The sequence below is a fragment of the Tenrec ecaudatus genome, chromosome 1 (genome assembly GCF_050624435.1).
Source record: "Tenrec ecaudatus isolate mTenEca1 chromosome 1, mTenEca1.hap1, whole genome shotgun sequence".
Lineage (NCBI taxonomy): Eukaryota > Metazoa > Chordata > Mammalia > Afrosoricida > Tenrecidae > Tenrec > Tenrec ecaudatus.
Genome location: NC_134530.1, coordinates 184,673,267 through 184,687,990, shown reverse-complemented (window position 1 = coordinate 184,687,990; position 14,724 = coordinate 184,673,267). Strand labels below are relative to the sequence as shown.

Genomic DNA, 14,724 nt, shown 5'->3' with positions numbered 1-14,724 from the left:
GGTCCAGCAAGAGATAAGAAGACCTGGTTTAAAGATAAAATATGGTATGCTTCTAGATTAGTGGTTTTCAATATATATCTCTTTAATTTACATTTTATTTTATTGGGGGCTCTTACAGCTCTTATCACAATCCATACATCTGTACATATGTCATTGTCATCTTTTTCAGAACATTTTCTTTCTACTTTAGCCCCTGACATCAGCTCCTCATTTTCATCCTCCCTCCCCCATGACCCCCTGATAATTTATAAATTCTTTTTTTTATTTCATGTCTTACACCAACTGTGTCTCCTTTCATCCATTCTTCTGCTGTCCATCCCCCTGGGGTGGGAGCCATACATTGATCATTGTGATCTGTTGCCCCTTACCCCTCCACCTTTACCCTCCTAGTATAGCTACTCCCCTTATTGGTCCTGAGGGGTTTATCTGTTCTGGATTCCCTGTGCTGTGAGCTCTTATCTGTACCAGTATACATGTTCTGGTCTAGTCAGATTTGTAAGAGAATTGGGGTCATGGTAGTGGGGGAGGGGGGTAAGGAAGCATTAAAGAACTAGAGGAAGGTTGTGCGATTCATTGGTGCTATACTGCACCCTGACTGGCTCTTCTCTTCCTTGTGGCCGTTCTGACAGGGGGTGTCCAAGTGACTACTGATGGGCTTTGGGTCTCCACTCTGCCTTACTCCTCATTCCCAAAGATATGTTTTTGTTTGTTTGTTTGTTTGTTTCAGGTCTTTGATGCCTGATACCTGATCCCATTGACACCTCATGATCACACAGGTGTTTTTTTGTTTGTTTGTTTGTTTGTTTGTTTTGGGACTTTGATGCCTGATACCTGATCCCATTGACACCTCATGATCACACAGGAAGAAGGTGTGCTTCTTCCATGTGGGCTTTGTTGCTTCTCAGCTAGATGGCTGCTTCAAGATGCTATATCTTTTAATAGCCAGGCACCATCAGCTTTTGTCATCACATTTGCTTATGCACAAATATGCCATAACATATATAAGATATTAGGTACAATAGCTAACCAAAAAACAATTGCTAACAAGTTGATTTTAAGGCATGACAACCTCATATTTGTCAAGAACTGTGCTCTATGGGGCTTTCCATGGTTGATTTTCCAAAAGTAGATTACCAGACTGTTCTTCTGAGGTGCCTTTGGGTAGATTCAAACTCTCAATCTCTTTGTTAGTATTCAGATGTGTCGATCATTTACACTTCCCAGGGGCTCCAGTAGAGTAACATATGTATATCATTAATAAGTGAGTAAAATAAAACTATCGGGCTATGTACTCAACTATGGTTTTCTTTTCCCATTAAGGCTGTTGGAACCACCAGATTTCACCAGAGACAGCTCTTCTTCCCACAGGACCACCTGTCTCACCCTGTGGGGCCTCTCCTCACCTGGTCCTTTGTCTTCCCTTCTCGCTCGCGAATGTGGTTAGCAACAATCCTTTCTGTTTCCTCGCAGAGTCTGGGGAAGTTAGCCAGCTGTTGAAGAAAATAGATCTGAGTGTTAATACTCTAAAAGGTATACCACAAAAACGAGAGCAAGATAAGTTATATATTCTTACAGCAATGCCATGTTAGAATTCTGGAGGAAAAAAAGGGCAAATATTAAGAACTTCTAAAGAATGGCAGTGTGATGGAAGAAAGCCCACAAATTATATACAATCAAAAGTAACTTGTTGGCCAAAAGGTATTACTTCAAAGTCAGCAGAGAAATTCTCTAGAGAGAAAAGGTACCCAATAGCACCTAGCACTCTGCTCTGTGGGGTAGGTACTTAATAAATTTCAAAGATGAATAAAGCAGACATGAGTATTGAAAAGAGAAGATCATTACTAACATTTATAGAGGACTTACCATGTGCAAGACTGTGTGCAAGGCACTACATGAATTTCCTTATTCAATATTCACAACAATAAAAGGCACAGTTCTTACCAGTAATCCCATTGCACAGGGGAAGAGAGTGAACACAGAGGAATGAGCTAACCTGCCCAGGACTAGACAGCTCGTAAGTGCAGGACCAGGAGTCAAAGCTGAGCCCCTTGAATTCCATCACCCATGGTCTTAGCCATTTCTCTTTGAGGATAATACATTCCAAGAACCACAAAAAATTACCTTTATTCCTTTTGGAAATCTCACAAAGAAATGTGTGTGGGATTGGGTGGAGGTCGTGTTTTAGGTACAACTTTAGAAACAACTCAGGTTAACTGCTTGCACCATCTATATATTGGACGTAAAATGCAGTTAGCAAAATAAATTAATTACAGTTGTTCTCAAAATAAGGATTAAGAAGAAAAAAAAGACAAGATGATATGAGAATGTTTGCCGAAGCCTTATCCAGAAGGAGAACTTATTCGAGTGGAATTTGTATGTGTAAAGGCCCTGGGAGAGAGTCCATGCAAAGAGTGTGGAGGATGGTCTTGAAGCAAAGCTAGAAAGGTCAGCCATGACTAGGCCAGGAAATTCCTTGTTGAACTGGCTACCAATTTTTTGATACTGAGTCACACAGGAAATGATGGTGGGTTGGACTGGGAGGGCAGCAGGGAAAAACTGGAAAGAGTGGGCTCATTCATGGAGGGCAGGCAAAAGTTTAATTCTAATGATATAAAAATCCCTCACAATGAATAAAAATGACACGCCTAATATAAAAACAGGCAAAGAACAAGGTTTTCACTCATAAAGGAAATTTAAGCCAATAAGCAAAAGAAAAATATCTAACTACATAAAGAAAAGCAGTTAACTATTACCTTGGCAAATATTATCATCTTTTTATAAGACTTAATGCTAGTTGAAAAGATAATGAGGAAAGCACATTTAAAAACTACTTAACAAGTGTCTAGAAAGGGATTAGCTACTAGGTATCAAGAATCTAAGAAACATAGATATCCGTCAAAGCAAGCGCTTCACTTGCAGGATTCTGAGTTAAAATGGCAAGGACACGTGTCACTGCATCACTGGAATAGAAAGGAAACAAAACTCTATCAGCCACCGTAATATTCAAAGGCATTAAATTAAAGTGTATCTATCAGTCATTTCAAACCACATTTTAAAATAAAATCTATTCATATGATAAAGTACTTACAATATAATACTAAATGAGGAAGATGCGATTAAGAAATATATAATGTGATGTCTACATATCCTTGCTGTCCTTGAAAGATGTAGTCCAACAACTTCACAAGTCTCAAAATCCATGAATAAGCTGATTGCACATTAACTTCTCCACACTTTTAAGCAGTTGGAACTTGGCCTCTCTAAGACACAGCTGCTCCAAAGTCACTGGGCAAACCAACATACAGCATCGCACGCATGAAGCACACTGACGTCTCAGTACAAAAGCAAACTCTAGTACTTCAGGGGACCAGCCAGATCACAAGAGCAAACATAATATCAAATCCCCTAATGTTATAAGTCTGCTATCTGTGCATCAACAAAGATCTACAAGGAGCGGGGGAGGGTGAATAACTATAATGTATTACCAATAATACATTCTTCGAATTATAGGATTATGCATAATTTTCTTTTGTATAATTCTTATTTTCTACATTTTTCTTAATGGACATAGTGTTTTATAACAACACCATAAGAGCATAGACATCTGACTGCCATGGTCTTCACAAAAATGTGTCTGTTCACAGAGCCACCTACTGGCACTCCCATCGGAATCAATGCGTGCTTCTTTCGGGAGCTTACGGCAGGATAGAAATGAAGCTCCCAATTCCAGGTTTGGAAACACTCTACGGAAACTTCCTAGAAAAATGCTTTCTGTGCTCTAAGGATCTGAAATTTACATTTTTCAAGGATTATTAAAGGCTTCAGAATGTGGAAGGTAGCTGATCAATTCAGATAGTTGATCAATACAGGTCCTTCTTCTTAAGTGCAAACCCAGCTAGTATAGCTGGCACTTACTGCTGTTGCAGACCACCCAGCAGCCGATTCTCACCTGCAGGGAGTCGGCACCTTCAACTATTAGGGTATGCTTTGGTCTTAATGACAGGCTCGGGAATACAGAATCGAATTGGTGCTAAAGAGAAGTAGCAGCAATCTACAGAGAAGGAGGGGATGCCTTCAGCAGTTGTTGGCAATTGATTTAGAGCAGAGGGTTATTTATTTATTTATTTTGCAAAATAGAATTTTTCTTTATTCAGCTGTGTAAATACAGAGGCTTGCACTATCTTGATAACAACAAACCAAATGGGATTTATGAGATTGGGCCCTAACAAAGGAAAAGTCTATCTTTAATTTTTAAAATCATTTATCACAATCCATACATACGTCCATTGTGCCAAGAACATATGTACATCTGTTGCCATCATCATTCTCAAAACATTTGCCTTCTACTTGAGCCCTTAATATCTGCTGCCCAATTTCCCCCTCCCTCCCCACTCTCCCCATCCCATGAACCCTTCATCATTCACATATTATTATTATTATTTTGTCATATATTACACTGTCCAACGTCTCCCCCTGCCCTCTTCTCTGCTGTCCCTCCCCCAGGGAGGAGGTTACATGTAGATTCCTGTAATTAGCTCCCCCTTTCTACCCCACATTCTCTCCACCCTCCAGGCATCGCCACTCTCATCACTGGTTCTGGAGGAGTCATCTGTCCTGGATTCCCTGTGTCTCCAGTTGCTAGCTGTACCAATGTACATGCTCTGGTCTAGCCAGATTTGCAAGGTAGAATTGGGATCATGATAGTGGTGGGGGAGGAAGCCTTCAAGAACTAGAGGAAAGTTACATGTTTCATCGTTGCTACCCTGCACCCTGCCTGGTTCATCTCTTCCCCACAACCCCTCAGCAAGGGGTGTCCGGTTGGCTACCATTGGGCTTTGAGTCTCCACTCTGCACTCACCCACATTGGCAATGATATGACTTTATATTCCTTGATGCTTTCGACAGCTCATAGTCACACAGGCTGGTGTGCTTCTTCCATGTGGGCTTTGTTGCTTCTGAGCTAGATGGCCACTTGTTTATCTTCAAGCAGAGGGTTATTTTTAAAGCACCAAATAGTGGCAATCTAAGTACTTCAGCAGAAATGAAGTACTTGATAGACAAAAGACCCCGGCCAAATCATAGACACTATTAAGTCAGCAAAGTGACATGAGATTTCCGTTAAGTAGACTCATCTACGATAAATCTCCAAATTACTGACTTAACTTGGAGAATTGTTTCTCATTATTTAGTTCTTTACATTTATTTTGTTGTTGTTGTTGAGGGTGGGAAAGAAACATAGCAAAACATACGTCTATTCAACAATTTGAGTACATTCTTGATTACATTCTTCAAGTACTTTCTTTTATTAAATGACCCCTCCCCCATGAATCCTTTGCGTTGCTGTTAATCAATTTGAACAAAGACAGATTGTTCTTAAAAGAGCTTAATGCGCACGGCAGGCATTTTTGTATGCTAGATAAGCAGAACTATCGCTTGGTTTTAAGAAGACTTCAAGGTGATATTTTTAATTTAAGGTTTAAATTTTTTGGGGGGGGCAATCGTTTCAGGGGCTCATCTGATTTTCCAGGTTCTAGGCAGTCTGTAGTCCATAATAATGTGAACTTTTGTTCTGCATTTCCCCTTTTTTGATTAGTATTCTTCTATAACATCTACAGGCAAAATACTCAGTAATGATAGTCTGGCACCATCTAGTTCTTCTGGTCTCATGGCAAAGGAGGCAGTTGTTAAAGAAGCAGCTATGCTCACATTCCATATCCCCCTTCTGTCTCTTCTTCTGTTACTTCAGGCAAATAGAGACCAATTGTTGTTCTTTGGATGGTCCCTTATAAGCTATTAAAACATCATCGGAAGCACAAAAACATTAGGTCTATTAACTGAAGTACTCCATGAAAACATGACCCTAAAATTCCAAAACAAGGTTTAGGTTGTAGCAGTCTCAGCATCTACTCTTTACTATTGTTATAAATGTATCTGTCACACAACTTTTGCCAATTTACCGTTGTACAGGTGTACAACTTAATGACAACAATTCTAACAATCAGCTGTGAAATCCTACCTTTATCAGCGTGCTATTTCCATCACTGTTAACAATCACTGTTACTCCCCCTTGTCTTCCCTCCTGCCTCTAGTAACCACTAGGAAACTGTATACATGTTACTTGTTTCCGTGTTGTCTCATATAAATGAGGTCATTCAATATCTGTCTTTCAGTAGTTGATGTATTTCACTCGATATAGCATCTTCCAGCCCCATCTACATAGTAGCCTCTCTCAAGACCTCATTGCTCCTGCTGTCTGTGCAGTTTTTCCATCGAGTTGAATAGACATTTCACCAAGAAGGGCACCCAGTTGGCCACCAAGCAGAGGAAAAGATGAACAGCGTCAACGACAGCCAGAGACATGCAAATAAGATACCATTTCACTCCCACTAGGCTAGCTAAGATTAAAAACAAAACAACCACAACAAGACTCATTAGGAAATAATGAATGTTGGCATGGATGCAGGAAAACGGAAACACCTGTCAGGTGCTGGAGGGAACACATTGTGGAAAACAGCACGGTAGTTTCTCAAAAAAACTAAAAAGAGAACGGTCATAGGATCCAGCTTTTGCACCTCTGGGAAGAGAGCCAAAAGATTCTTCATACAATCTGCTTATGATTCAGATAGGAAGAAGAAGGAGATAGTTTTACTGACATTCAAAGTAATTTCTGATTAGGGTATCGACCAGTGGTTTCATTAGTTAATTCAACTAAGTCCCTGCTCAGGATGAATGGTCTTTCTCTGAATTTTTAAAGATACACAACTCTGATTGCTCAGTTCAAATACTTCCTATGCATGTCTTTTGTTTAGGGTATAATCATAGTTTGCATGAACATTTTAACTGTTATCAATTTCTATCTATTTTTCTCTGAATAGGGAATTAAGGGTCTAAGTTATAAGAATGTGTTCATTTTGTCAAAGACATAAAACATTCTAAAAAGATGTGGCAATATTGATGTAGAAAACACCATCTTTAGGTCTTCGTTCCTGTAGTGTTTAAGTATTGTATAAATTGATTTATCCAGGGACAGAAATCAAGGTCTTGCTATTGATTGTAATAATGTTATTTTTAAAATTTCATGTCAGCAATTCACTTAATAAACATCCACAGGGCACTTCTTATTCGCCAGCCGATGTGCCACGATGTCAAGCACTCAACAAGGAAAACCAGCCAGTCTTGAATGGCAGATGCACTACTTGGATAAAATACCAGACAGAACAGAAATATTTATAAACACACACACACCCCACAGGGAAAACCACAGCAATAGAAGGCTAAATCTGCTCAGAGAAGGCTTCTGATGATCTGTTACTTAAATAATGACTGAGAAGCTTCCAGGCAGAGACGGAAACGTATTCAAAGGTAAAGTGCTTGTAAATAGTTCTTTGTTCATAGTACACGGACTAGCTTAAATAACAATATGAATCAATGGAGAAATATTATATATCATTTTCCAAATGAAAACCTCATACAGCTGATTCTAAGAGAAAATTTTAATTGTACATTTTCTGAAGTAAAGCAGAACTATAATTTTTAAATGTATAAAAACATATTTTAATAATATCCAATAATTTAAATGTGTTTAGGGTAGTGTTTAATTATTCAAGTGTGGCACAATATAAAAATTTAATCTTAAGCACAGACCATATTTTCCTTGGGGGGAAAATCACTTGAAAGATATCCCTATCTAATAAAACAAAAATTATATAGCTATAAAAATTATTAGCCATTTATTAATCACATTATGAAATACATACTATGAGGTTGCTCTTGGAACAAGCATGAGACTGGGTAGGGTTTCTATGGCTTCAAAAAGAACTCATTTGATGCCTGGAGCAGAGACCTGGGTTATGAGGTCAGCATCTGTTCATCGTTCTGTAACAAACACCCCTGAGAAAATAAACTAGAACCAGAACAAAATGCCGCTCATGCTCAGGACCTCAGTTGACTGGCTTGGCCTAAAAGATGTAGGCTTTGCATTTATAAAAAGCAATAGATCTTCACATGGTGGCTACTGACCAAAAATTGAGTAGTAAATACTGATTTTACTGCTCAAAATACATAAAATAATCCCAGTCCATTATCTATTAATTAAAATATAAAAATCCTGGTTGTGTATGGCTTAATGTTGGATTTATTCAATACCTGAAAAATATTCATCTTGGCATAATACGTTTGCTATGGGGAAAAAAAAGGAAAAAACAGAGGTATTCACAGTTACAAAAATGATTGAAAAGGAGAAGCCATTCTAATATGAAAGGATCAAGAAATAGCTTCTCTACATTCACAGAGTGAAAATGTTTAATGGGTACTCTACATTTTAAAAGTAGCATGTTGTAGGGAACTGTGTGTCTCCATACCCTGGATTTAAGCCATGGATTTACTCTCGGTTTCCTGCCATACAAACTGCCCTGAGGTTTTACTGCCCTTTGTCTCAATTCCTGCCAGAGGGTGGCTGCCTTGACCCTTGCTAGGATGGGTGCTCGTTCACTAGCAGCTGCTATGCTCATTGGTCAATACATGACTGATGGCATCTCCCCCCAGGCTCACTAGGAATGCTTCATTAGCATACTTACCTATTTGATCAGTTGCCCGCCATTTCTTCCTTATTTAGAGATGTACGACTATTGGCTACCTCAGCTGTACCTTATTTTACATGTGACGTAATGGTGCCAGCCCCTCGCTGGCTATTTAAACCTCTGTTCTCAACTCAATAAATGAGGCTTGATCAGATTCCTGTCTTGCCTAGATCTCTCCACGCCCTTGCTCATCTTCATTCCCAGTCCCTCTTTCAGGTACACGTTGTTGATGTCCTGCTGGACGGGAGAGCATGTGGGACAGCCAAAAGACCGATGAAAATACATAAGGAAAGGATGAAGGATCCCAGCCAGGTGGCCTTAGGTAAAGTGAGCAGAGAAACACTGTTAGTTCTCCTCTGAATGAGCAAGAGTAGACACCAGTCTCAGCTCCAAGTATTTTCTATAAGTGGTAGGAGAAATTGGGAGGCATATGATACAATAATTTTCTAAAGAGAGGAATGATGAAAAAGTCGAATGTTGCTTGGCAAATGCTAAGGAGCAAATGCAACATTTGGTGAAAGAAGATGAAAGTATCATCAGAAGACACGCCCTCTTACTGAGTCATTGGGAATAAATGCAAATAGACGATCAGGGTGGGGTGGACACTGCATCAAAACAACACCTACAGGTAATAGCCAGGTTTTCATTTCCTCTTTCTGCTCAAGTTTATCTCTGGTCGACATATTAATGAGCAGCTAAAATGGAAAAAGAAAAATCACAGCAGAAGGCAAGGAGAAAAGCAGGACCAGAGTAAATTTTAGTATAAGAATTTATTGTAAAGGGCATAAATCCTTTCATGAATTTTGAGATTCACTGGCACGATTCCTACTCCTTAAAAGCCAAGTCTTAAGCTTGAATTCCCTGTAATACCCAATAAAAGGCCCAAACTTTAATAATCAGCTTGATTTGAAACCTGAGTACCATAGCCTATTACACGAGGTATCCACTATTATGCATCACACAGCACGGGTTTGTTCGACCGGCCAGATGTTCGCGTATGTAAAATGCGTGCCAGTTTGTACAGGCACAAGCTAGAGCACATGTATCCCAGAGCTAAAGGAGAAAAGATTCTCTCACAATGTCTCTCACCCAATCTCTTACAACATGTAAACTTTCACAAACGGTGAGCAAGTGGTTGTTTCCGACAAACTGGTGGTCACCTGCTGAGTCAATCAGATGTGATTCATTTATTCTTTTCATTATTCAATCAGTTAATCCTGAAAACCTAGGTGTCTTCGAGGTTGCAAAAAGAGCAGTAAGTTCATAAGCCAAGGCCCTACCCTCGCTGAGCCTATAGTCTCCATGTCCACTGAAAGCCGTGGTGGAATGAAATGTCTCGGCGTGGCTCTTCCATCAGTCTTTTAACTCACCAGAAGACTGAGCAGGGGCGTGCAGTTAAGGTGTGCGGGGGCTGATAGCAGGGCTGGGTCAGCTGTGCCATTCTGCTGGGCAGAAGGTGAGCCACCTCAGAATCAGGAACAGAGGATCCCACAGCTCTCAAGAAAGAAGAGCCTCTAGTGACACATGTGCAAGACCCATGTCTGACGTGGCGTGGGCAACAGACACACCAGAGGCCGCAGCCCCCAAATCATGAGACAGTGGCAGGCTCCCCCACCCACTGAACAAGGAAAGATGAGTGCCTTCAGACAGGAGGCTGGTTTTCTGGTGGGGTACATTTGGGACATTTATCACTGCTAACGAAGCTGTGTAGCACCTGCCTGAGCAGGTCATAGACCAAGGGGTCATCAAGTAGGTAAGAGGTTCATGACCAGAGAGAGAGATGCCTGCTGGCATGGCCGAAAAGAGGCACTGGTGCAAACAAAAAGACAATTTTATGTGTTTTGATCCTGACTTGTAACCTGTAAACTGCCCGAATGGGCTGCCAAGAGAATAAAATAATCTGTCGTAGATAAAATACAGTCAGTGTGCTCCTTAGAGGTAAGGATGGCAAGACTTCACCTCACACACTTTGGACAGGTTGTTAGGAGAGACCAGTCACCGGAGAAGAACATCAGCCTTAGGAAAGTAGAGGGACAGGGAAAAGAGAAAGGCCCTTCACGAGGTGGGCTGACACGGTGGCTATAACAACGGCATCAAACATAAGAATGATGGCAGCCGGACTGGGCGCTGTTCTGATCTGTTGTCCACACGGACGGGCGCCTGGCAAGGACGACTTCTCTAATAAACCCACAATTGTGAGAATTGCCTGTGCAGCCACTGGACTAGGTTACCGAACCCAGCAGAGAAGTAGAGTGACGTGGGAGGGAAGACTGGAGTCAGAGCAGGATAAAGAAGGACTGGGGTGGAAGCGTGTGTGACCGCTGCCTCATAGGAATCATCTTAGGCAGAGGTGACACTGGATTCTGCCCCCCCCCCATGGGTAGCCGGGAAAGGTCAGATGTGGTCCCCATGTCATTTCCTCAATTATCCAACCATAAAAATAAAAGGATTCGTAAGTGCCACTGAAAAGAAAAAGAGGGGAGGGAGGGAAGGAAGGAAGAAATTAGTAAACATATGAAGAAAGAGTAGTGTGTGTGTGTGTGTGTGTGTGTGTGTGTGTGTGTGTGAGAGAGAGAGAGAGAGAGAGAGATGTCTGGGGTTATGCATGCACATATGTAAATAGAAAAGTCAGAGAAACACTGAGTAAGTGAAATTTGAGCAATCTGAAGTACACAAGGTTGCTGTTAAGATTTGAATTGGGCCTCCCAAAACTACATGTTGTAAATCCTAATCCCTATGCTTGTGGCTAAAGAGCTCGGGATAAGTGTGTCGGGTTGCTAAACAAAATGTGAGCAATTGGAGCCCACCCGCTGCTTCACGGGACAGAGGTGTGGCAGCTTCTTCTGTGTGGATTACAACTTTGGAAACTGCGAGGGAGTCGGCCCGACTCCATCCTACAGGGTCACGATGAGTCAGAGTCAACTTCCTGACAACGGAGGACACCTAGCCATCAAATCCATATGGGAGCAGGGTTTTCTTTGCTTTGTTGATAAGATCATTATCAGTAGAGGGTTTCTCTTGAGCCAGTCGCTTTTTAGATGCAAAAGAACAGATTAAGCACACAGGGCAGCACACACGGGAAGAAGAGCTATGAAGCCATTTGAAAACAGCCAAGGAACCCAGGAAGAGAAGCTGAGACCAGACAAGGACCTTTCCTTCAGAGCCGACACAGAACAAAAGCCTTCCCCAGGTCTGGTGCCCTGAATTCAAACGTCTAACCTACGAATCCACGTGAAAGTAATTGTGTGGGCAGTCAAGCCACCTCCAGGTGGTATTTCTGCTAAAACAGACATAAGAAACGAAGACGGTGTGATCCACACCGACACGTGGATGACGAGCACCTCAACCCTGAGGAAAGGGGAGGAAGATCCCACAGCCATCCTCCTTGGAGAGGAGAGTGGGAGGAGGCGACTGCAGACATGGGAGCAGGGATCAGAGATGACCCTGTAGGGCCTTGAGGCCCATAGCAAAGAACTTTGGGTTTACTTGTCACGTGCATTCAGAACCAGATATTTACTTTCCTAACAGACCACAAATTCAGCCTTCTTTATATTTGCTTAATGAAAAATATCTTCCTATACTTCTAAGAGTCGACCAAGCCCTGGGTGGGGGCGCGGAGGGCGTCAATTAATTGGTATGATGGCAATCCAGGATTGTGGCTTCCCAAGAGGCCAGGAAATGGCACACTTGCTAAACCTTGATTAAAAACCCAAGCTAGTCCTCTCGCGCTCCTTGGAAAGAACCTCAGACCGTGTGATGATGGCCTGCAGAGGAGAAGGGAAAACTGCAGACTCAGGTCCGCGAGAAAACAGACCGGAGGTGAGATGGCCCTTGAAGCCAAGTAGCTCATGAAAGCTCTAATGTCCCCTCCTGGGCCTCAGTGCCGCGGAGACAATAGTGAGAAACTATCTGCAAAGAAAAGCTTTCTCTCCGGTTAGCAGCCTAGTTTGTGCTTTAGGTGAGCATGTATAATTCTCTTACGCTGTTCATTGGTGTTTAGTTCTGTGGTGTAAGGAAAAAAAACACAGGCATTTAAAGATTTTACACATAAGATACTGTAAATGAAAATACTGTTTTAACTGTAAGCATATATTTACATCACAAGATAGCCACAGTGACCATACATTTCAATTGCCTGAGCCAATATAATTTGCTGCCATTATTCCAGTGAAAGTATTAATAGTATTCCTCTTTTCACACTCAGAAGAGTAACAGGTAAGATAATAAATAATACAATCTCCCTCCCCCTAGCTCAAACATCAGTCAAGTATTAAAGTCCTGGCACACTCAACTCTAATTAGAATTACTTTGCTTTTCAAAATATTTTAATCATACTAGTCTTCAAAGAAGTGGAGGGTGAATATATATTAAGGCCCCAAAACTAGAAAATCCAAATAAAAGGGAAAATGATAAGTACTTGAAAAAAAAACTATCCAAATAAAATTCCAATGCAGATTTCTTGAGCAGCGGGGTAACTTTAAAACATCTAAATCATGACTGAGTATTTAGAAAGTACTTCTTTGGCAGGGCTAACCACCGTGTTAGTTGCTAGAGGTAAAAGGATATAAGATTCTGTGGTAGTTACATAATTTCATGTGAACTTGAGGTTATTAAGAGTGAAGGGTGGAATCTAGCCTGTCAAACAGGTCACACAGCCTGATGCCTCTTTGTGGGCATGGCCTTGTCATGAGGATTCTGGCAACTTCCTCTCTTCTTCCCTAGAGCTGCATACACTCTCCCTCAGCTTTACCTTCCTGTTGACAAGTCACATGGAGCCATGCTGATGGCAACCAGAGCCCTGGAGATGCTCCCACTGCCATTGGATCCACAAGACTTTTCACCCACCCACTGGCCTGTGATCTTACTGCATTCAGCATCAGTGCATGTGCTGCATGTTTAAAGAGGAATTTATGGACTAGTATTGGTCATATGGACTAATAACGGACTTGATTTGATCTGGGCTGGGATGTTTTCTTAATATACAACTTCTTATTGATATAAAGCTCTCTTTTATACATATGTGAGTGTCTCTGGATTTATTTCTCTAGTCAACCGGGATTAACACAGATATAGTTTTAGTTTTTTTGTTTTGTTTTGATTTTAAAGGAACTAATGGGTACCATCTGGCCCAAGCCATGATTTTTCAATCATTCCATAAGCATGTGGAATTTGGACAGTGAATACAGAAGACTGGAGAATAATTGAAGTATTTGAATTATGGTGTTGACAAAGGAAATTGAAAGTACCATGTACTGCCAAAAGAACAACAACAAAAATGTCTACAAAGAAGTACTGCCAGAATGCTCCTTAGAAGCAAAGATAAAGAAACTTTAGCTCAGGTACTTTAAGTATATTTTCAGGAAAGACTGAGCACTAGAAAAGGACATCACTCTAGGCAGAGTAAGGGTCAGTGGAAACGAAGAAGTGACGAATTGACCCAGTGTCAATTGTTTGAGCTCCAACACAGCAACGATTGTGGAGATGGCCCAAGATTAGGGAGTGTTTTGTTCTGTTGTGCATATGAGTCAATATGAATCAGAATCAACTGGACAGTACCTAGTAACTACAACCAATAGTCCTAAAGAGAGAGCACTCACATAAGCCAATATATTTTAAACATATCACAGAACAATTTCATAAATGCTGTCATGGAAGTTAAGGACCCTGGTGGCAATATGGGCTAAGTGTTGGACTACTAGACACAAGGTTGGGGGTTCAAGCTCACCAGCTCTTCTGTGAAAGAAAGACGAGGCTGCTGCTATAAGGATTTATCAGCTCAGAAACCCTATATAAGGTTGGTATGCATTTAAATGGAGTCAATGGCAGTGAGTTTGCTTCTTTTTATGATAGAAGTAAACACTGTTGTTGTTATTGTTAGGTGTTGTTGATTTGGTGCCTACCCATAGCAACCTGATGCACAATATAATGGGGCACTGCCTGGTGTTTCACCATCCTCACAACTGTTCCTATGCTGTGCCCATTGCTCAGCCACTGTGTCAGTCCATCTCCTTGAGGGCCTTCCTCTCTTTTGCTGCTCCTCTACTTTATCAAACATGCTGTCCTTCTCCAAGGACTGGTCTCTCCTGACAACATGTGCAAAGTATCTAAGGTGAAGTCTCCCATCCTTGGCTCTAAGGAACACTCT

The 14,724-nt window shown here is 41.2% G+C and overlaps 1 protein-coding gene across 4 annotated transcripts in view; it reads right to left on the bottom strand.

Annotated features, from left to right (window-relative positions):
- The window catches only part of DNM3 (dynamin 3), a 701,664-nt gene that overhangs the window by 402,133 nt on the left and 284,807 nt on the right, over positions 1-14,724 (bottom strand). For all 4 annotated transcript variants that reach the window (XM_075565015.1, XM_075565024.1, XM_075565031.1 and 1 more), the window contains exon 11: positions 1,404-1,490. In XM_075565015.1, the coding sequence (XP_075421130.1) occupies positions 1,404-1,490 (87 nt within the window). The remainder of the gene's footprint in view (positions 1-1,403; positions 1,491-14,724) is intronic.